Here is a 22,007-nt window from a genome sequence, read left to right on the forward strand (position 1 = left end):
AATTTATATATATAATAATGTTAAGTGAAAATTATCACCTTTAACATTTTTAAATAAAAAATGTCGAGTAATTGGTTTTTTTTTTAACCTATGAACGAGTATTTAACATCTAACATAATCCAAGTTATTAGTTTATATAATAAGTTGTTTGACCACATATGGCCATGGAGGGTAACACATATTCTAATGAGATAATAAGATTCTAGTGTATACATTGACCATACACACTAGAAGGATACTTATTTCAGGACTAAAAATATATTGAGAACTGAAGTACCATATAATACACATGGTGCATACACATGGTGCTTTGAATGTGATACATCAAACAGTTACATAACTCTTACACTTTCTTTCTCCCACTACTTTATATGATTCCTGAAATTTTAACATATTATTAGGTTGGAGAGTGTGGTATAAAGTCCTAGGGGCTTTGTCAGCCATATTAGCGCCATGTTACATAGGAAGTTTTAAAGCTCATCCCTTTAACTTGAATGCAATGGTTTGAAGCCCCTTATTAAAGAAAATAAAAAATATAAATAAAAAGAAGAGATTTGATTGGTTGAAAAAAATGGCCCCACCTTCAAAGCCATTTTCTGGCCATTAGCATGCTGGCGGACAACGGGTAGCGCCCCCTTGGTAACATGCAGGAGGAGGGGGAGGGCTTTGGGCACCAAAATTGCTGATCTGGCGGGGTGACGCGATGCCACACCATGTGACCTTAGCTCTGAATAGCAAAACAACCCACATAAACGACACCTCCATTGTGGATCCTTCCCCTAATTTGATAATTTGGTGAACTTTGATTCAACCTGATTTTTATTGGTGCATTTATAAAATAAAACACATTTACCCATATATCTAAAAGAAGTTTTTATAAGTCGGTTATATTTATAAAGAGGTTCTTTTATAAGCCCACTAAATGAAGCCAGGCTACAAAACACATGAGGAAAAATAATACAGTAACAAATACTGAAGACACCTTTATCTGCTCAACTTGTGTCACCTTATAAGTTAACCTTACAGAAACAAATACTTAACTGGGAAATCCTATAAAACAAAACCTATTTGCTTCTTAATGAAAGAATACAATAAAGTTCATCTTTTTTTTTTCCTTACAAGAAACGAAACGACTAGTGTACACCTATTCTGCAAAATGTACACAAAACATGAACAAGAAAAAAAAACGGATCCCGGATCAATACATTCCCTTGAAAACAGGATTTGTTCTGCATATGCTTGCGCCGTATTCCTCATACTCCGCTTTAGTATGGCAAGCCTGTTCATGAATTTTTTTATTTAATATGTTTAAGAAAAAACATTAAAAGAAGTGTGTACGGATTGGTCTGGCCCGTTTTAGTCTGGAATATGAATTACCCGGTTTGCCTTGTCACACAACCCTATCTAATAAAATGAAAAAAGAACGAAAAAAAATGGTGTGTGTACTGTGTGTGTGTCGGCCCAATCGTTTCAGACCAGATTCTGAATTATCCGTTTGGCCATCATCCAACCCACCCACTTTGCCATTTCTAGACCTATGCAGTTAATATCGGTGATATATCAATTATCTTCCCCCATGTCAAATATCGGTACCAATTATCGGTGATATTGACCGATATTTCTCACCGATATCAGTACCTTTCTTCTTAGTTCTTGCATTTGTCTTTCTTCTTATTGTTGCAATTAGTGTTTTAAGTCTTAATTGTTAGTGTTATAAGTTGGTGTTTTAAGTCTTAATCAGTTCCTGCTTGCTAAAATTGTCAGTGTTTTGCAAGTTGCAAAAGGTTAATTTGTTAATGGTATGAGAGAATAGGGATGGGATTGGTACAGTACCCGTACCTATACCCGTACCAGTACCGAAAATACCGGTACCGAATTTGAACAAAACTAGGTACCAAATACCGTACCAAATATATAGGTACGGTACGGGTACTGGTACGGGTATTTTCGGTACAGTACCCGCTTGGTACCATTTTGTTTTTATTTACTTTTTGAGCATTTGTACGAGTACTAAATAGGTAACATTGACATGAGTACCAATATAGTACGAGTACCAAATAGGTAAAATTGGTACGAGTACCAATACGATACGGGTACCATATAGGTAAAATCAATACGAGTACACTAAAAATACCATAATATGAAATAAAATATAATACAAAAAAACTTTTAAAGGTATATATAGATTTCGGTACCAGTACCCGTTTTTACCCGTACCCGTACCAATACCGAAAGTACCGAATACCAAAATCAATAAAACTGGGTACCGATACATGTACCAAATACCTAAAATCGGTACGGGTACAGGTATCGGTACGGGTACGAGTACGGGTATTTGGGAAAAAAAAGCCCATCCCTATGAGAGAATACTGAATTGTTAGTGTTAAATTGTTATATATATAAATTTTGCAGGATATTAAAATTACCGATATCCCACCGACATAATCTATATCTCAAATATTGGTCCTTGACCGATATCCGATATTTTACCGCATTAACTGCTTAGCTCTAGGTCTAGAATAATATAGAACTATTGAGTTTTCGAACCACTTTTCAACGCATTCAAACCATCATTTTAGCATTTAAAGAGCTTTCAAGCAATTATACTTGGGTTTTTGTAGGAAACAAACCAACGTGCTTGCTAAATGCAAAGAAAGTAATAACAATAAAATAAAAATATACCGTAAAAAATTCTGGCGTGGATGCAAGAACCGATCCTCCAAACCACGCAGCATATCTCTGGATAGGATGGCTGACTACGTTGACTTCAACTGGCTGTGCCTGGAATCAAAATTAACAACAATTTCTTCCTCATATGTAATAAGATAATAGCTTTCAAATTAATTTTACTATTATGTGATTATTACCACTATTATAATGATTTATGAATATGATTATTATTGATAATGATAATGTTATTATTAAAATTAATATGAGTGTAACTAAAACAAGACTTTCTTTTCCTCATTTAGGCCCGGATTTTTGTTTGTTTTTATCCAGAAACACTTGTTTAAATTGGGGAAATTGGATTTAATTAATTCCACCTTTTGTCTGCCGGCCAATAATAATCCAACTGAGAATATCCCCGCCAGTCCCATCTTTTGACTGGACCTCCGTTGAAAAAATCTAACGGAGTTAGTTTTTAATGACATGGATGTTGACTGGGCAATGACGTGGGATTAATAATCCCACCTTAATTACCCCACCTTTTGTTTGTTGGCCAATATTAATCCCACGTCATTGCCTAGTCAGCATCCACGTCATTAAAAACTAACTCCGTTAGATTTTTTTTAACGGAGGTCCAGGAAGAAAAAAATAGTCTAAAAGGTGGGACTGCTAGCGGGGATATTCTCAGGTGGGATTATTAAAATCCAATTTTCCTTCAAATTATACTTATTTAAAAGTCGCAACTTAGAACCCGACTGATCCAATAAATAATAATAACAATAATACAGATACTTATAATAATCAAAATAATAATGATTGTTTTATTATAGTCATCATAATCATATAACAATAACATTAATAATAACAATAATGATAATCGTTTGAAACTTTAAATAGGAAAAAATTAAACATTTATGTTTCAAATCATACTTCTGAACATCTTTAGAAGAGTAAATTGTCATTTTGGTCCTTGTGGTTTGGTCAATTTTGCCACTTTAGTCCAAAACTCAAACTTTTTGCATCTGGGTCCCTGTGGTTTCAGTTTTATTGCCATTTTGGTCCAAAAATAAAATCAGGTCATATTTGTCTTATAAAATCCTGTTATTTTGTCATTTTCCGCAGGGGCAAAATGATCATTTCTTTTTTATAAATAAATACCATATTTTATAAGACAAATATGACCTGATTTGCCCCTGAGGAAAATGACAAAATTGCAGGATTTTATAAGACAAGTATGACCTGATTTCATTTTTGGACCAAAATGGCAATAAAACTGAAACCACAGGGACCCAGATGCAAAAGGTTTGAGTTTTGGACTAAAGTGGCAAAAGTAACCAAACCTCAGGGACCAAAATGGCAGTTTAATCTCTTTAGAATTATATACTTACTATTCATTAGCAAACTTTCTTTCGACACAACAAAATTACGAAGCAAGCATGCTTACTTTTACTTCACCATTATGCCTCAAGCCCGATGCAAGAACTCGTGCATCGACAATCTTCTTTGTATCCCTTTGCAGCCTTCTCTGAAAATCCTTAAACATGGTCGATCCTCCAGACAACACTATATTCTGAAATAACCATCCAAAAATATTAAATCATCCTTTACTATGTACTTTCATAATTATAACTCTCTTACTTGACCTTTATTAAGCGTACCTTGTATAAAGCCCTTCTTGTGTCAATTGGTGCAGACTGAATACACTTGTCTATTACAGCAGGTAAAGGGGTTGTAAACTCGCTATTGTATATCTCAGGATTAAAGAAAATCTGCATGACAAAATTTACATGCTATAAATGGTTACATGCATGCAATGGTATTGTAATTAACACATGAAGTATGTATTATAACCAATGTTTTAGAAACCGGTAAATACCGGCCGGTTATACTGGTATTACCGTTTTCAGATGTAAATCTGGTACGAAACACCCCGGTAAATAAGTGAAACGGCATAAGGTTTGTACCGGCGGTAAAATCCGGTATACCGGTTTGAAACGTAATACCGGCCCAAGGTTATTTTAGTTTGGGTTGTTCCTTTTTTTATATATGTTACTTATCTTATGTAATTTTTATATATATTATGATTATTTGTAACTAAAAGTTCTAATTTAATATTGTATGAAACGAAAATAGTTGATGTATTCAACACTCAAATGGCTTAAACATATCATACACTTTCATTTAAAAGAGTTTGTTGGAAAATTGAATGGTTTTCGATTATCTTTTGGATTATTTTTTATTATGGATTTACTTTTGGATCATCTTTTAATATGTAATCAGGCATTTTTGGATTAACTTTTGAGTTGATGTTATAATTTATGAAATTATAGAGTTAGCTAGTCAACCCGGTTGAACCGCTCGGTACAACCTGGTTCAACCGGTTAAACCATTTTTTAGCCTAATCCGGTTTGATTTAAAAATCGGTTTTTAAAACATTGATTATAACCAGCGAAATTAACACAATAAAAAGGGGAACAAACCTCGGGACCAAGAAACCGTTCATAGCCAACATCACATGAATACGGTGCCCCGGTCTTCGGTTTAATACCTCGCCATTGTTTAATGTATTTGGATGGTTCCTTATCATGCTTATTGTACTCCTATACAATTCAAGAAAAATATAAAATCTGGTTATAAATTCACGAAAACTCGAAGCAATATAACAAAAAGAAGTTAGTAGATGTTAACTAGAGGTGGAAATATGAGCGGATAGGGAGGGTTAGGTATAGGGTCAAACCTTTTATCCGTATTTTGACTTTCATAAATGATCGATGTGGTAAATATGTATTACAAAAAAAGAGTAAAACGACATTCGTCCCTGTGATTGGCCAGTTTGCGACTTTCGTCCAAAGGTTTGTTTTAACATATTTTAATATCTCCGTTAAGTTAAGGGTATTTTCGTCTTTTTTGTTAACTTAAAGGGCAATTCGAAGTTTTTCACTTTATGTACAAGCATTTAGCATAATATACAAGCATTCAAAACAAAACAAAGTAGGTAAAAAGACAGAAATACCCTAAGGAAGAAAAATGGATGGAGTTAACAAGCCATATGAAAATGGCAAGATTTCAAACCTTTTGGAACCAGATGCGGAAAAACAAACCTTTGAACGACATTCGCAAAACTGGCCAAACCTTAGAGACCAAAATGGCATTTTACTCTAAACAAAAATCAAAACTTCCAAAAAAAAGGTGATTTAAGAGGTTTTTATACATTTGAAAATTTAAATACACTATAGATGACTTCAACATTCTTGACATTTAGTACACAGGATTAGGATCAAATACAAAGGATCCTAATTGTAAGAAGTGTAAGAAGGATTTATAGAGTGACAAGTGTCCAATAACCTAAAACTAAACCCACTACACAAAAAAACCCCACTACAAAAAAAAAAAAAAAAAAAAACCCTTAAACATCCACCACCACCAAAAACCTAAACCCCCCCCCACAACCCCTTACATCACCCACCCAAAAAAAAAACCGAGGGGGTGGGGGTTTAGGTTTTTGGGTGGGGGGGGGGGGGGGTTAGGTTTTTTTTTTTTTTTTTTTGGGGGGGGGGGTGGTTAGGTTTTTTGGGGGTTTTTTTGGTGAGGTATAGTTTTTTTTTGTTTTTTTGCCGGGGGGGGGGGGGGGGGAGGGTTTAGGTTTTTGGGTGGTGGTGGGGTGGGGGTTTAGGTTTTTGGTGGTGATGTAGTGGGTTTAGTTTTAGGTTATTGGACACTTGTCACTCTATAAATCCTTCTTACACTTCTTACAATTAGAAGCCTTTGTAGAATAACTTGACCCTTAGTACACAAATCATAACTACCTTAACAATGTCAGAACTTGTGTAGCAATAAGTCTCCTTAATCTTTCGAGCTACTTCAAGTGAATCTTCGGGAGGAATATGCTCCCCTCTTTCCTGGAAATTTCACGAGAGATTAACACAAAATTATCAAACTTGCAATAACAAAATGCAAACAAAAGTCAAAGTCAACTTACACGCATGAGTTGTTGAACAAAGAGAGTAACGTCTTTTCCCGAAATCGGTAGTGACTTAATGCTGCTACCGATAACGTAACCTTCTGCCACAGGTACAACATGAGTGGACCCATCTCCAACATCTACTACAACACCTGTCATCTCACACTACGCAAAAGTATAGGTTAATGTAAAAGAAAAAAATAAAAAATGAATAGTCCATCTGCCATTTAGATATTTAATAATATCTAGCTTTCAAAAATGAAGGTGATTTGTACAATTGTACATCATCAAAACAATTATATATACACCGCCATAACCTTTTTAGTTTCACAAATACGCACTCCCAAGAAAAGACAAAAGGAAGTGACAGTAAATTTTAACTTCTTAAAGGTTTTGATGGTGTAGTTATAAAGAAGTATAGACCTACTACAAATGAAGAAAAAAATAATAATAATAATAATAATAATAATAATAATAATAATAATAAAAATAATAATAATAATAATAAAAATAAAAATAATAATAATAATAATAATAATAAGAAGAAGAAGAAGAAGAAGAAAGCAATGTAAAATAATGGAGTTTATTCGACTTGAGTGAGATAAAAGGATAACAGAAAATAACAAAGCAACATAGAATATTACCAGATTTCACAACAATATAAAAAATCAAGTTCGGATTAATAGCCTTGATGTTTCATTACAGTGAATATCATGATGAAAGAGACTATCAGTTTGAAAAATGAAAAAAAAAAAAACAAAACTTATCATAAACAACATATAATCAATAAGGTCTTTCCGTGAGCTGTTTAATGTCATACAAAACAAATACAATGTTCAATTGTTAAGTCATTACTCTAACTTTGCTTTTAATGTGTCTTTTGAGTCTTTCTATAACTCTATTTAGGGGGGTCGGGCACCCTCGTGATGGGCGTGAAGACAGTGAAACACCACCGCAAGCGATTGTTTCACGGTGATGATGTTTGTTTCCGTGATTTACACCATGCTACCGAGAAGCCATGTTTAAAAAAAATCATGTTTGCAGGTGAAAAAAAAAGATTAAAAAAAGGGAGGAGATTGATTGGAGAAGATTAAAATAACTAATGCCTTCAACTTTTAAAATTAACCTAACCAGCCCTTTTAGTTTAAAACATCTTTTGTTTTTATACTTTTTTCATATCTTTTCAAAAAGTTTATAAAATGATAAAATTTCTAATTTTCTATGTTTATAACAATTTTTGTCTTCTAATCTTTTACTTTTACATTTTAAAATATTTCCAAAATTATAAAATTTCTATGTTTATAACACCTTTTTTATTTTGGTTTTTTTACTTTCTTTTATTTATTTAGTTTTAATGTTTAATTTTATGGGGTGGGAGTTGGCTACAAAGTCAATTTTTCCTACAAAGTGTAAAAAGTCATAAAACACCATAATGTCAACCATAAAACACACTCAAAACCCACAAATAACAAAGTGAAGATTACTAAAACGCCATATTTGTGGGTTTTGTGTTGTGTTTTGGATGATAAGGCTTTGATTATCGAATGACTAATATTAGTGTGTTTTAGGTTGATTATCATGTTGTGTTTTAATTATATTCATGGTTCTACAATGGTGTGTTTGAAGTTTTTATGGACTGTTAGGGTTTGGATATTGTGTTTTAGTAATCTTCACTCTGTTATTTGTGGGTTTTGAGTGTGTTTTATGGCTGAAATTGTGGTATTTTATGACTTTGTACACTTTGTAGGAAAAATGGACTTTGTGGTCGAACCCCACCCTAATTTTATGTAATAAAAATTGTTTTTAATTTAATTTATATTTTATCTAAAAAAAGTGTAGAGATGGAATGTGATGGTGTGATGGGTGCTGCAAGTGTTTTAGTAATGGTGTGATAGAATGTGATTAGAATGAGGTGTCATATTGTGATTGGGTGTGATAGTGTGATGAATGTGATGGGTGCCCCTTCCACCCTTTTACCGAATTTAGCAACCAATCTCATTTCACTCGATGTTACATGTGAATTGCTGACACGTGTACCACATGTATAGAGAAGTGAGAGGTTTGAGCTTACAACCCATATATTCTAGGCTACTAGTAAAGTCCACTATCTTGTAAGTTTATTTGGGACTTAACGAGCTAAAGTGTCACTTTGGGCTTGAGGTGTTACTCAAACACTCAATCTGCAGTCACAAAGATTGACTAGGGGTAGCTCAAAAACCTTCATCATTGAGAAAGAATACTTTTGACTATGTAGTTTCCATGCCTAAAATTACGAAGGAGGTATATATGACATAAGGGTGAAGGGAGTGGTGCGGTGAAGTGATCGGCAAACCGGTTTGCCGAGGGGCAACACCGGCGCCGTCCCGTTTTCCCGCGCGGCAAGTTGTGAAATCGACTAACCATCACCGATCGACAAAGATGAAAAGTGATGATGCTGATGATGATTGAAGAAGGTGATGGGTATTTGTGGAGGGTAGGAAAAAAAAAAGAATAAAAAAAGTTTGCCACTTTCAAGTGTCTAAACCATTGCCAACACTTTTCACCAAAGTTTAAACTCTTCACACTTGCTGACATGGCACACTCTGATTGGTCCATTTTGAAGTTTGCCACTTTCACCTGTTTAACCACTCCCTTCACCCTAAGGTATACACCCACTTAAAGAGTTGAAACTAACAGAGATTAGAACCAAATCATATAATTGAGAGGGGACAAAATAAAAGGCAATCCTTAGAAAGCTATATGTTTTATTAAACAACTTTTACACCTAACCTTGCACTTGCAAGAATTTGAACCATAATCACATGGATCGCAGAACGAAAATGGGTACGCGATTCATGCATTTCTAAAATTCAGTACGAGTGGGGGACGGGATTTTTGGAACGCCAATTCAGTACGCGGTACGGCGTACTATATCGTTTGGTACGTCGTAGCATATGCAAAACAGTTTACAATTAATTTTTTTCAAGAAATTCCAACTTAATATACAGAGCATTGCCACCCTATTAACTCTTTCTTCTACGTATCATATAGAAAACATTTGGGAACGATGCGATACGCATGAAAAACAAGCTCACATACCGTAGGCACCGAAGAGTCAGCAATTAATTTGCGTCAAAGTCCAATTACATGTTTGAATCTGCCTTTTTGTTTCCGGTACGTGTATCGGATCGTTCCCAAACACCGAATTAATCAATCGGGTACGTGATTTTTAGTGATTTGGGTTGAATTTGTTGAAAATAGGATACGCCCTAATTTCCCGATCCGGATCGCGAACCCATGGCGTTAAGGTCACTTTTGTACCCGATTCCGGTACATGCGATCTGATTCTTGGTACGCAGGGGGTGCAGCGAATCCTGTGACTATGATTTGACCCACACTAATTTTGTGGGGAGCAAACACCATACAAGTAGATCACTAGATCAAGGGTCTATGAGAAAAACCGAAAAGTTATGAAATTAATTAACTTGGTTGTTATGTATGAAAAAAAAAATCTTACCTACGTAACCAAGTTTCAATGTCTAACGTTTACAATTAGTATATGACATACCTAAAACTGTTATAATCATTAAACACTTAAATCACAGATATCCTAATTTTTTAAGTTATTTGAGTGTTAACTAGCCACACTCAAATTTCTACATTCTTGTAATTTTATAAATCTTTCTAAGCATTATTGTGCGTTCCTCGTTCTCCTTGTCACATATGTCTAAGGATAATCCTAAAATCTTGAGTTTAGTAATTGGCATCAACATCAAAGAGTCAAAATAAATGAACGTCCATAACAATCATAGTTGTCAATAGCGAGCGTAGCGATCGCTATAGCGCGCTACCTAGCGTATAGGTCTAGGCTCGCTATTAGGGTTGTAGCGATAGATAGCGATACTTTATTTATTTTTGTAGTTTTTTAAATATAAATAGCAATTAAATATAGCTATAAAATACTTGGATTTTAGGTTTTTGTTAAATATACATGTAAAATAGCATATATATACCAGGGTATTTTTATATAATATACATATAAAAAATTTTAAAATTTCTTTTCTAGTGTATCGCTGTTTATAAAATAACTGCCCGCTATTTACCGCTATTCGCTATGTAGCATATTGGTACCTTATCGCTATTTGTCGCTATTCGCCATTAACAACTATGATAACAATAATATCAACAATAACTATAAAAAACATACCTTAGATGTTGTGTATCCAGCAGCCAAAGCAAGCACCGGTTGCACTGCAATATAAAGCCCTGGAACATTAAACGTCTCAAACATAATCTCGCCGGTATACTCCCTACTTTCTGGAGGAGTTAGTGGACTTTCAGTCAATAAAAAGTAATGATCCTCCGGATCGCATCGCAGGTAATTAAAAATACACTGCTGCCAAAACCGTTCCATCGCATCCCAATTTTCCACCTGTCCGTATTTGATCGGGTAGGTTAGATTGTAAGTACTACTAGTTCTTGATTTGGATAATGCTTCTTCCCCGATAAAGAAATCAAGATCAGCCATTACACCAGCACTGTGTTGTGCCATCCAACTGCTACTTCCCTTACTAGAGCCACGAGCGGGCTGAGTTATGAATGATTCATTGACTGCAACGACAGTTGGAGTAATAAAGCAGGGCTCCACGTTACCCGCAAAACCCATTTTAGTATACCTGCAGTAGCACCAAAAGTTATATCCAATTGATTTTAGCCAGAAAAAAAAAAAAAAAAAAAAAAAAAAAAAAAAAAAACAGGATAGTCTAGAAAAAGTTAGCTATATCTTCTTTGAGAAATTTTATCAAACAGGAGGTGTGCATAAATATTGTTCAGGATTTTAAACAAACAGTGGTGATCCATTAGGATAATGAGAATCGGATCATATGATTTGTTAATCAAGCAGTATGAAATGTAAACAAGCAGATGATGCAAAAAAAAGTTAGTGATGCAAACAATGTCTTCTTTGGGGAATTTGATCAAACAGGTGGTGTGCGTATAAATCGTTCAGGATTTTTATCAAACAGTTGGTGACCAATTACAATAAAGAGTATTGGATCATGAATTTTGTTGATCAAACGGTATGAAATGTAAATAAGCAGATAATCTAAAAAACGTTGGTAATACAAACAATAACTTCTTTGGGGAATTTTATCAAACAGGTAGTGTGCATAAACACTGTTCAGTATTTTCATCAAACACTTGGTGATCAATTAGAACAATGAGCCGCCGCAAAACCCAATTTAGTATATCTGCAGTACCACCATAAGTTATATCCAATTGATTTTAGCCATGTAAACAATCAGATAACCAATAAACAATTGGTAATAAAACTATGTTTTCTTTGGGGAATTTTATCAAACAGGTGGTGTGCATAAACATTGTTCAGGAATTTTATCAAACAGTTGATGATCAATAACACTACCAAGTACTGGATCATGAAATTTGTTAATCAAGCGGTATGAAAGGTAAACAAGCAGATAACCCAAAAAAGAGTTAAATCATTTAAACAGTATATTCTTTTGGGAATTTTATCAAACAGGTGGTGTGCATAAATATCGTTCAGGATTTCATCAAACAGTTGGTGATCAACAAAAATACTGAGTATTGGATCATGAATTCTGTTAATCAAGCAGATAATCCAATAAAAAAGTTAGTGATATAAACAATGTCTTCTTTGGGGAATTTTATCAAACAGGTGGTGTGCATATAAATCATTCAGGATTTTCATCAAACACTTGGTGATCAAATACAATAACAAGTATCAAATAAGACATAATTACCCGGTGCCGTTGTCGATCACTACAGCGGGACGAGACGTTGAAGGATCCATGATTTGAAAGTGAGGAAAAAGAAAAGAAAACGATGACGATGTTGTTGGAGTAAAAGGGGATCTGCAATTGAGATCCGATGATGGGTTTTAGTGAGGAAATGATCATGGTCGTTGGGGGAAATCGATTGAAAACAACGAGAACGTCGAATGCAAGCAATTAAACAAACAGTAGCCAATATTGTTGTTAATGGGTGTAGCTACATCCATTTGATCTCATTAGTTTGATGTCTCTTTCGTTCTTTCTTGTATCGTCGTCTGTTTGTTTGTGTGATCGGTTGGAGATCCGAAAAGTGTTTTACACGATCGGAACTTTGGTCTCGTTGTTGTTGTTGTTGTTCTGGTGCGATTAGGTTAACACGAAAGAAAGTGTGATGATGGGCTAATCTCGATGACTCCGTACAATATTATCACTTATTTCTTATTTTATACGGAGTTAGCTACTATTTTCTCGTCGCTGGTTTGTCCAATTATACCAGTCCAGATCAAATTTTCAAATTGTACTACTAGACCATGCGTTATGCGTAATGGAAGACATCCCACCCTTAGGCGCTTTGCGTTATGTGGGTAGTCCAGTCAGCAAGGGGGCTTTATGGGGTGTTTTCTAAAATGGGTGTAGTGGGGATGTGGCTATTATGTTAAAAGGAAGAATACATGTGATTGGGCAAGAAAACAAGAATGCATGTGATTGGCCAAAGAATTGGAAGTTGTACGTGGATTAAAGAACGCTGGAGACTAAATTTGACTCAACAACGCCCAGGGGCGGTCATAGGGGCGTTTGGGGGCGTGCTTTTGTGGAAAAACGCCCAAAATTTGTACCACTACGGGTGGTTTTATGGTTTGTCCAATTATACCAGTCCAGATCAAATTTTGAAACATATCAGTTTCATCCAAAAAACTAGCATCTGTCAAAACCTATTGGCATAATTGGAAAACCACAGGGACGAAACTGGTATACAGATGTTTTTTTGGACGGAACTGACATATTTTAAGAATTTCAGGGATGAAAATCATACAAATTTAAAATTTACTTTGAAATGTTATAATTGGACAATGAATGAAAATGACTATAAACTCTTTTGTACTTGTAAATGATTTTTCTTGTATCAAGTTGTATTGGTGTGTAAGCAAGTGAATTTTAAAAATTATTTATTATTGAGCATAATTTCATAAGTAATCTACATTGTGTTTAAAAAATTGTGAACATGTATTGCATATATATATATATATATGCATACACTTGTATGTCATAAAAATTACTACGGTTCACAATCATGTTTGTTGTGTGTTTTATTTATCAAATCACCTTGTTTAAAAATTTCTACAGTTTACAATCATATTTGTTGAGTGTTTTATTTATCAAATCACCTTGGTTAATAATAGTTATAAGGTGTTGAGTATATGTGTAAGTTGTTACATCTGATCTTTCATACCATAAATATCAACTGTTTTGCTCACAGGGAGCTCAAGGATTTACTACTCTCATGTGAGCATGTTTAATTGTATAATTTTCATCTCATCCGGGCATTCCCTACCAATACACCCGACCAAAATGCCTTGTGATATTTGAGGTGAGACATTTTTATGAACCAACATCTCTTTTGTCCACACTCAATGTGAGATTTGTGTAGGGTGTTACAACATGTTTGTTCATGACAATTCTTATTTCACGAGCAAACGAACCCATAGTTCCAGGGACAGTGCCCCCTTGGTGGAATTTGGGGCAACGCTCCACGTGGGGTTCAAGGGGCAATACTGATGGTGATCCACAAGAGACATTCGGGCCAATATGAACTTCTATAAATTCTATATGCTAAATCACGTGTCTTTTCGCAGTATTCAACAATATCGATGAAAAGTTTCTTATGCACATATTTTGTACCATTATAGTTGTATATCTACATAAAATGGCGTATGCAATATGTTTTCCTCTCTTCGTTTTACATTATTTGTTAATATACTTTATCATGAAAAAATTAGTTGTGTAGATTAATTTGAATGAACTGAATATATGTATAGTGATCTAACTGTTTAGAATAAATACATTATAGTTTGTAAAGTATTCTTTAAGCAAAAACTAAAAACATATGAGATGAAGAATATAATAAATGAACAACGCAGGGGCGGATCCAACCCACATTTGTGGGTTCTCAGGAACTCGGTGCGTTTGGAAAAAACGGAAAAAATTAGTGAGAACTTTGTAGAAGTTAGAAAAAAATAGTGAGAATTAAAAAAAATTACCAAAAGGAACTCATTAAAATAAAATCATGCATCCGTCACTAGAATAACATCTATAAATTTTGATGTTCTTGCCCCTTTTTTACTTTTACATATTTAAAAGTGTATTATAAACTATGAAAGGTTGAATTATTACATGTTAAAATCGTTCCTTTTGAAAGACGGTGACATTATTTTCCATTGGAATCCAAGGGAAAATTGGGCAAAATGTGGGACAATGATTGAAAACATCAAATAAAAAGATATTTGAACACAATCATTATATTTTACAATCACATATAATGAAAAGTACAAATGAATGAATCCAACAAGATAGGTTATTTCCATCGGGAATGAGGAATTATTGTTTCAAATTTGAAAAATAAGGAATACCAGTATTTAGGACCTACACGTTACGACGGGACCATTAAAACAAAAAAAGACTTAAAAACGATGAATCACGTGCATGCATTACGACGTGTTAACTCGTAAAATCTAGACGGTACAAAATTAAATTTTAAAAATCCAAAGGACCGTACCGTAAAAAAAAAGCCTAGAATTACTTAGAACATTTTTAACAATCTAAATTATAAAATGAGAGAAAAAGACTATGGTTACTTATAAGATTTTTAACAATCTAAGTTATAAAATAAGAGAAATCATATAAAAACTAACTATCCCAAATTAAGTTGCAATAAAAATCCAAAGTAAATGTCTCGAATATATAGGTTATTTAATATATATTAAAGACAAAGGTCAGTGGACCTTTGTCTTTAATTCCTTTAACTTTTGAAAAATAACACATATAGCCCTTACACTTTTATCTTCTTTTAACTTTCAAATAACCATCAAAAGTTACAATTCTAACCCTTATATTTTTATTTCTTTGTGGACCTTTGTCTTTAGTTCCTTTAACTTTTGAAAAATAACACATATAGCCCTTACACTTTTATCTTCTTTCAACTTTCAAATAACCATCAAACATTACAATTCTAACCCTTATATTTTTAATTCTTTCATTTCACACTCTCAAACTAAGTAAGTTATTCATTTCCACCTTTGGTAATTAATAACTTTGATCCACCAACTTTTTGTACTTAATAACTTGACGTCTCATTTTACTACGAATTGCTTTTACGACTTTAGATCATAACGTCACACATTAATATACTTTTTTTTATCTTTGTATAACCATGTTAATGTCGAAATTACTTTTACGACTTTACACGGTTATCTAAAATATTGTTACAACTTTACACCACAATGAGCGATTCATACTCTTTTTTTTATCCATATCTAATGACGTCAATGTCAAGAACGTACTGTATATAACAAAGTCAAACACGTGTAATGTCGCGTGTAGGTATCACACATTAATGTCATCACCGTATACTGTATCTGCAATGCTTATATTATACAGAGTTAGATCGGATATGTCAAAACATGTTTTTTATATGGTTAATGAATCATATAACGTGTCGCCGACTATAAACAACTAAGGTGTCACCACCGTAATGCGCGACGTATATTTTAAATTCACGTTTCAACGTAAACGACTCATGTTTTGACATAATTTTTTCACTCAAACAAGTCTGGTAAAAAATAATACGTTTTTATACTTATTTTGTGTACGTTTGTAAACTGTGTTAGAAAGCGAGTCGGGTCAAATATAATGCGTGTTCATTCGACGAAGACGTAATTTTTTTTTGGATAAAGAGTCAAGTCAAATATACACTATAAATGCAAATTATTATAACTTTCAACGCCGCCGCAAAGCGCGGCAGGTCAAGATCCTAGTTTAAAATAAAGAGTAAACTTCCGTTTTGCTCTATGTGGTTTGGTCGTTTTAACGGTTTTGCCTCAATCCTTTAAAAATGGTCATTTTCCTTCTTGATGTTTCAATTTTTTTTTTGCCAATTTGCTCCCCGGCTCTAACACCGTTAAAATGATCGGTTAAAAGTAGGTGTATTTCAGTAATTTTACTTGTAATTAGAAGGGTATTTTAGTAATTTTATACACAAGAATGTAAGTATTTATTTTATTATTAAAAAATAAAAGTTTAATTATTTATTGATTGTGTCATATATACATATATAGAGAGATGCATCAAACTTGGGTTACTTTATCTCTCACCACAAACCCCCACCACCACCCTGATATCACCGCTTCACCTCAACCTGATAACTCGAATAAAAATGAGGCGATAATTAACAACCAACGTGTCAGTCATAAAATATCCCAAACTTTCCCCTTTGTTTCATCAGATCCATATAATTTCTTCAAATCTCACTTTCACCTTTCACTCGTATCCTCCTGCCCTAATCCTATTTTGGTATTTATTCTAAAACGACTAATACGAATTCATTTTGTCGAGAATCTAATACCACCCGAATCAAGCTTATACTAAAAAAAGTCCATTTTAACCCAAGCTCATTTTGCTCAGATTTTATTAACCCGAACTTGTCATTAGAAACCACAGGGCCCTTTAATTCACCAAGTTAAATAAAATGTGTTAGAAGTGAATATTTCGACCAATATTTTGGACAATGATTGACTATCCTAGTATTTAATAGGTTTGATATCCTGAACCTATTCCTTATTTACAACTAACATATTTTTGCACATGTTGTTAATATGATATAGGGACAATTAAATACGATCAAGTCAAGCAAAAGACTCGTTCTTTCTGTTCATAAATATCACAACGTTCATAAAGAAATATTCCGATTATCCCCGTGATATCGGGTACTTAGTTAGTTCTTTATTGCTACAAATAAAGAGATCAGACGATCGTTTTAGGGTTTACGCTCTACTCACCTTTACTCTCACACACTTGCTTGTTTCATTTTGCAGCTATTATACTCGCAATCACACAATCTTTGTAAGACCCTTACATGTCTTTTTCTAATTCAAACAATTTATTAGTGTATTTACCTTTCATTTATTATAAAAACATTGACTAGACGACATTTATATAAAGTTCAAACCTTCAAAAGACGTTTATTAAAGATTTAAACCATGTTGTCATAACTACACATATTTAACTTTCGAAACATTTAAATAGTATTTACATAAGTTAAACATCACAAAGATAGTTATACTTATTAATCATAAGTTTAGTAACCCAAAAGACACGATTAATTTAGCGGAAGCTTCATCATGTGTGCGTGTTCGATCCTCTAACAAGCTTGATCTTCATCCGCAAGTTGCTACGATTACCTATAGCCAAAATCATCCAAAACATTAGTTATATGTGTTTATAAAATGATTAAACAAGTCCTAGATGTCAAAACATATCAAGAACAAATTTTTCCAGCACTAGTAGGTTGTCGCGGGCCGCGACAGAGAACACCCTAGCCTTTGCGGGCCGCGAGGGCCGTCGCGTGTCGCGACGTGTACTTGGGTCTCTGTCGCGTGGCGCGACGGAGGTCTTTTTCCAGCGAGTTTGTTCTATTTCCTGCATTTTCCCAGCTCAAATGGTCTTTATGAAAAACCTCATAACTTATTCGTTTTTGGTCCGAATCAGGTCATGTTTCTTCCTACGTGACCGTGATTTAACCCTCTATAAGATGAACTCAAAACCCAATTTCTGAATTTACCAAATTCTTAAAATTTTGCTCTCGGTATTAAAATAATTTCTAAATTATTCGACCCGTTCAAGTTTCAAACATCATTAGTGTCTCAAATAGTTTTCATTTTTACACTAGCCTTACAAAATGAATATTTCATATCCGTAAGGTCAAAGTATTCTTCTTTGCTTTATTATCTTTTTGTTCTCAATATCCCGAGCCATATTAGTATTTTTAGCAATTTAAATCATTTACTTGCATCGACACTTAGCATTCATTTTCACTATACCAATTACAACAGTTTTGAGCAATTGATCATATTAATTAAAGAGTAGCATACTACCTCACATAACAAATTTGACCACTAAATTGCTTAGGTAATTAAAACAAAATATACAACAAACCTATTACTTAAAATAATACTAATATATTAGAGAGGGAATACTACAAAATAATCATAAAAATACTATAAAAAGTTTTAGAACCCTAAACCACGTAGGTATAAATATCCTTTATAACTCTTTAATATTATAGTTTGAGCCACTTTCATAACCGCACAATCTATCGACTACTTGGGTTTTGATTTGGTTCTTGTACGAATGAGAAACTTGTAAAGTGACTCGTTTTTAGGTGGCTATATTTCGAACTGAGCCTTTTGAAACCCAAATAAGTATATTATTATTACTAATTTTGCCGACAACTGACTATTGAACGTTCAGGATTCGTTATCCGAATAACTTAACTTGCATAACTAAGATGGTTAGAAATGTTATTACTAGCAATTCAAATTAAATGGCCACAAATTCAGATTGGGTCATATAGAGTTATACCAAATATGGTCATATTAGGTTAACTTAAAACCATTAGATTGATACATATTTCCTATAGACATATTTATACACATAATTTACACTCACATATTCATACTTGATTGTAAAAGAATGTTCTTTACGACTTCAGCATAAGAAACCGTCTTACCTTTCACTTTGTTCTAAACAACTCAATAGGAAGGCAAATATCAATTTCACTAGGGGTCTGTTTGGTATGGTGTAATGCAATGGACGAGGGAATGAAATGGACGAGGTAATGGAATGAATGAGGTAATAGAATTGATCATTACTATCCCATGTCTTGTTTGGTTGCCATGTAAGAATGGAATGAATCATCATTACCTTTTGTTGTTTGGGAGGCAAGAAAAGACGAAAGAATAAAATCAGATGGTCGTGGTCAATGGTGGGCAGTGATGGTGGCTGGTAACAGGTGGCAGTTGTAGCGGCAGCGGCGGTGGTGGGTGGCGACGACGGCGGGCGGTGGTGATCGAAGGTGGCAGTGGTGACGATAGTGGTGGTGGCGGGGACAGAGGTGGGTGGCGGCGGCGGTGGTAGCAGCGGAGATGGGTGGCAGCGGTGGTGGCGGCGATGATTGCGGTGATAGTAGGAGCACTAGTGATGTCGTCGATGGGTGGCGGCGGTGGGCGGTGATGGTGGTGGTCAGAGTCGGTAGGTGGCGGCGGAGGCGGGTGGCGACGATGGGTGGCGGCTGTGATGGGTGGCGGTGGTGGCAACGGTTATGGGTTGTGATGTTGTTAATGAAGGGTGAAGAAGGAATGAAATAGAAAAAAAACAGTGGGACAGATGGAATGATTCTGAAGGAATGGAATGCATTTTGGAATATGCAATTCCATTCCATCGACCAACCAAACACTTATTTCTTCATTCCCTCCAGAATGGTTCATTCCATTCCACCTCTCATTAACAACCAACAGAAAATTACTAGAATTCTAAAAACATTCAATATACATTCACAAAACGCTATTCAATTTCCTTTTGTTTTTAACCCTCTAACTTTTCAACCTTCCAAGTGCGGTATTTTAAAAAAAATTTCGAATATAACGCCCCAAAATGCCGCACCCCCATTACATGGGGCATTATTGGGCGTGTTTTTTGAAAAAAATCGTTTCGGCGTTTTAATAAAAACGCTTTGTTGATGTTGACTGACCAATCAAATTCGTCCAACGGCTATATAACGGCTATTTCATTTTTTTATTTTTTTTTTAATTTTTAAACCTTTTACCTATATATATAAACCCATTCAAAATTAACCAAAACTCTCTCAAATACTCTCTAAAAAACACTACAATTTTATAAAAAAAAACTTGATGGATTCCCCTAGTTCTTCATCCATGGTAAATTTTTACTACAAAGAGTTTTTTTGCAGATGGCGATGATTCCACCGATGAGGAGGTTGAGCAAGAGGCGGTTACGAGTGCTTGTCAACTAGCGGTGAGATATGTGAACCATTGTCGTCGTCCCCAAGCAGAAAAAAATAAAAGAGGTTATATTGAACGAGACCGACGCGCGGCACACGATCGTTTGATGAAAGATTATTTTGATGAGGCGCCGACATTTTCGAACCAAATGTTTAGGCGTCGTTTCTAAATGAGTAAGCGGTTGTTTCTACGCATAGTCGACGACTTGGAAGCCAACTACGATTATTTTAAACAAAGAGCGGATGCGAGAGGGGCACTTGGATTTACCGGTATCCAAAAGTGTACGTCGACGTTAAGAATCCTTGCTTATGGAAACACAACCTACATCAACGACGAGTATCTAAAAATGGGCGAGAAAACAACGCGAGACACCTTGGAGCATTTTTGTCGCGGTACAATTCCTATACTTTACTATAATGTTTACAATTTTTTTTGAAGCTTATGTTTGTGTATGTTTTTTATAAAGGTATTATTGATGTGTATGGTGCGCGTTATCTTAGAACGCCCACATGGGACGACCTTCAAAAGATCTACGAGGTACATTCGGCGGAGCATGGTTTGCCTGGTATGATCGGAAGCATAGATTGCATGCATTGGCGTTGGGATAACTGCCCGACCGCATGGCGAGGCGAGGCTAACACACACGGGGTTACCAAAAAGGACCCACTGTTATTCTTCAAACGCTTGCTTCACAGGACCTTGGGGTTTGGTCGGCTTACTTTGGCGTGGTAGGGTCATGCAATGATATCAATGTTTTTGAACAATCTTCGTTATTAGAGGAGTGGATTTCTGGCAAAGCTCCAAAAGCGTCGTTTTACGCAAATGGAAACTACTACCCTCATGGATATTATTTGAGCGACGGAATTTATCCTAGGTATTCGATTTTCGTGAAGACGTTATAGTGATCCTATTGATGAAAAAAGAGCATACTTCAAAAATGTTCAAGAGTCTTCACGAAAAGACATTGAGAGATGCTTTGGGGTTCTTAAACAACGCTGGCAATATTTGAGAAATCCTTGTCGTGCATGGAGCAAGCAAAAAATGAGAGATGCTATGTACGCTTGTATAATCATGCACAACATGATTTTGGAAGATGAAGGAAAGGCGATATGCCAGAATTATGTGCCAGAAGCCGTTCAAGAGGACCATCACAGGCGTCAATGGAAGAAAGAGTGAATAATGTGCGAGAGTTGCGTTACGAACCGTACCATTCCCAGTTAATGGTTGATTTGGTTCACCACGCATGGTCGGTTCGGTATGTACCACCTGAGGGTGAGGAAGAAACGGAGGACGAGGAAGAAAGCGAAGACGAAAACTAGTGTTTTTTTTTATTTAGTCGGATTTTATTTTTTTATTTCTAGTATTGTATTTTTTTTTAATTTAGTCGGATTTTTTTTTTTATTTCTAGTATTGTATTTTTTATTTAATGAAGTATTTAAACTTAAAAAAAATTAATTGTGAAATGATTGCATGGGCCTTATTGGGCATTATTCTCACTACGCCACTTTTGCTATATTG

General features: G+C 34.7%; 1 protein-coding gene across 1 annotated transcript; it reads right to left on the minus strand.

The window, feature by feature from the left end:
- Positions 1-964: 964 nt before the first annotated feature.
- Positions 965-12,832, minus strand: LOC110926478 (actin-related protein 3). Its single transcript, XM_022170244.2, has 9 exons — positions 12,388-12,832; positions 10,815-11,283; positions 6,647-6,793; positions 6,474-6,566; positions 5,148-5,267; positions 4,326-4,436; positions 4,112-4,237; positions 2,683-2,781; positions 965-1,279 (listed from the first exon to the last, which is right to left on the minus strand). The coding sequence occupies exons 1-9, from the start codon at positions 12,435-12,437 to the stop codon at positions 1,199-1,201; spliced, it is 1,296 nt and encodes a 431-aa protein (XP_022025936.1). The 5' UTR covers positions 12,438-12,832; the 3' UTR covers positions 965-1,198.
- Positions 12,833-22,007: the final 9,175 nt, after the last annotated feature.

Source organism: Helianthus annuus, chromosome 17 (genome assembly GCF_002127325.2).
Source record: "Helianthus annuus cultivar XRQ/B chromosome 17, HanXRQr2.0-SUNRISE, whole genome shotgun sequence".
Taxonomy (NCBI): domain Eukaryota; kingdom Viridiplantae; phylum Streptophyta; class Magnoliopsida; order Asterales; family Asteraceae; genus Helianthus; species Helianthus annuus.

Coding starts and splice junctions, on each gene's coding strand:
- LOC110926478 (XM_022170244.2), bottom strand. CDS start 12,437: ATGGATCCTTCAACGTCTCGTCCCGCTGTAGTGATCGACAACGGCACC. Junction 11,284..12,387: donor GTGATCGACAACGGCACCGG/GTAATTATGTCT, acceptor GTGCTACTGCAG/GTATACTAAAATGGGTTTTG. Junction 5,268..6,473: donor CAAGTTCTGACATTGTTAAG/GTAGTTATGATT, acceptor TGAATTGTATAG/GAGTACAATAAGCATGATAA.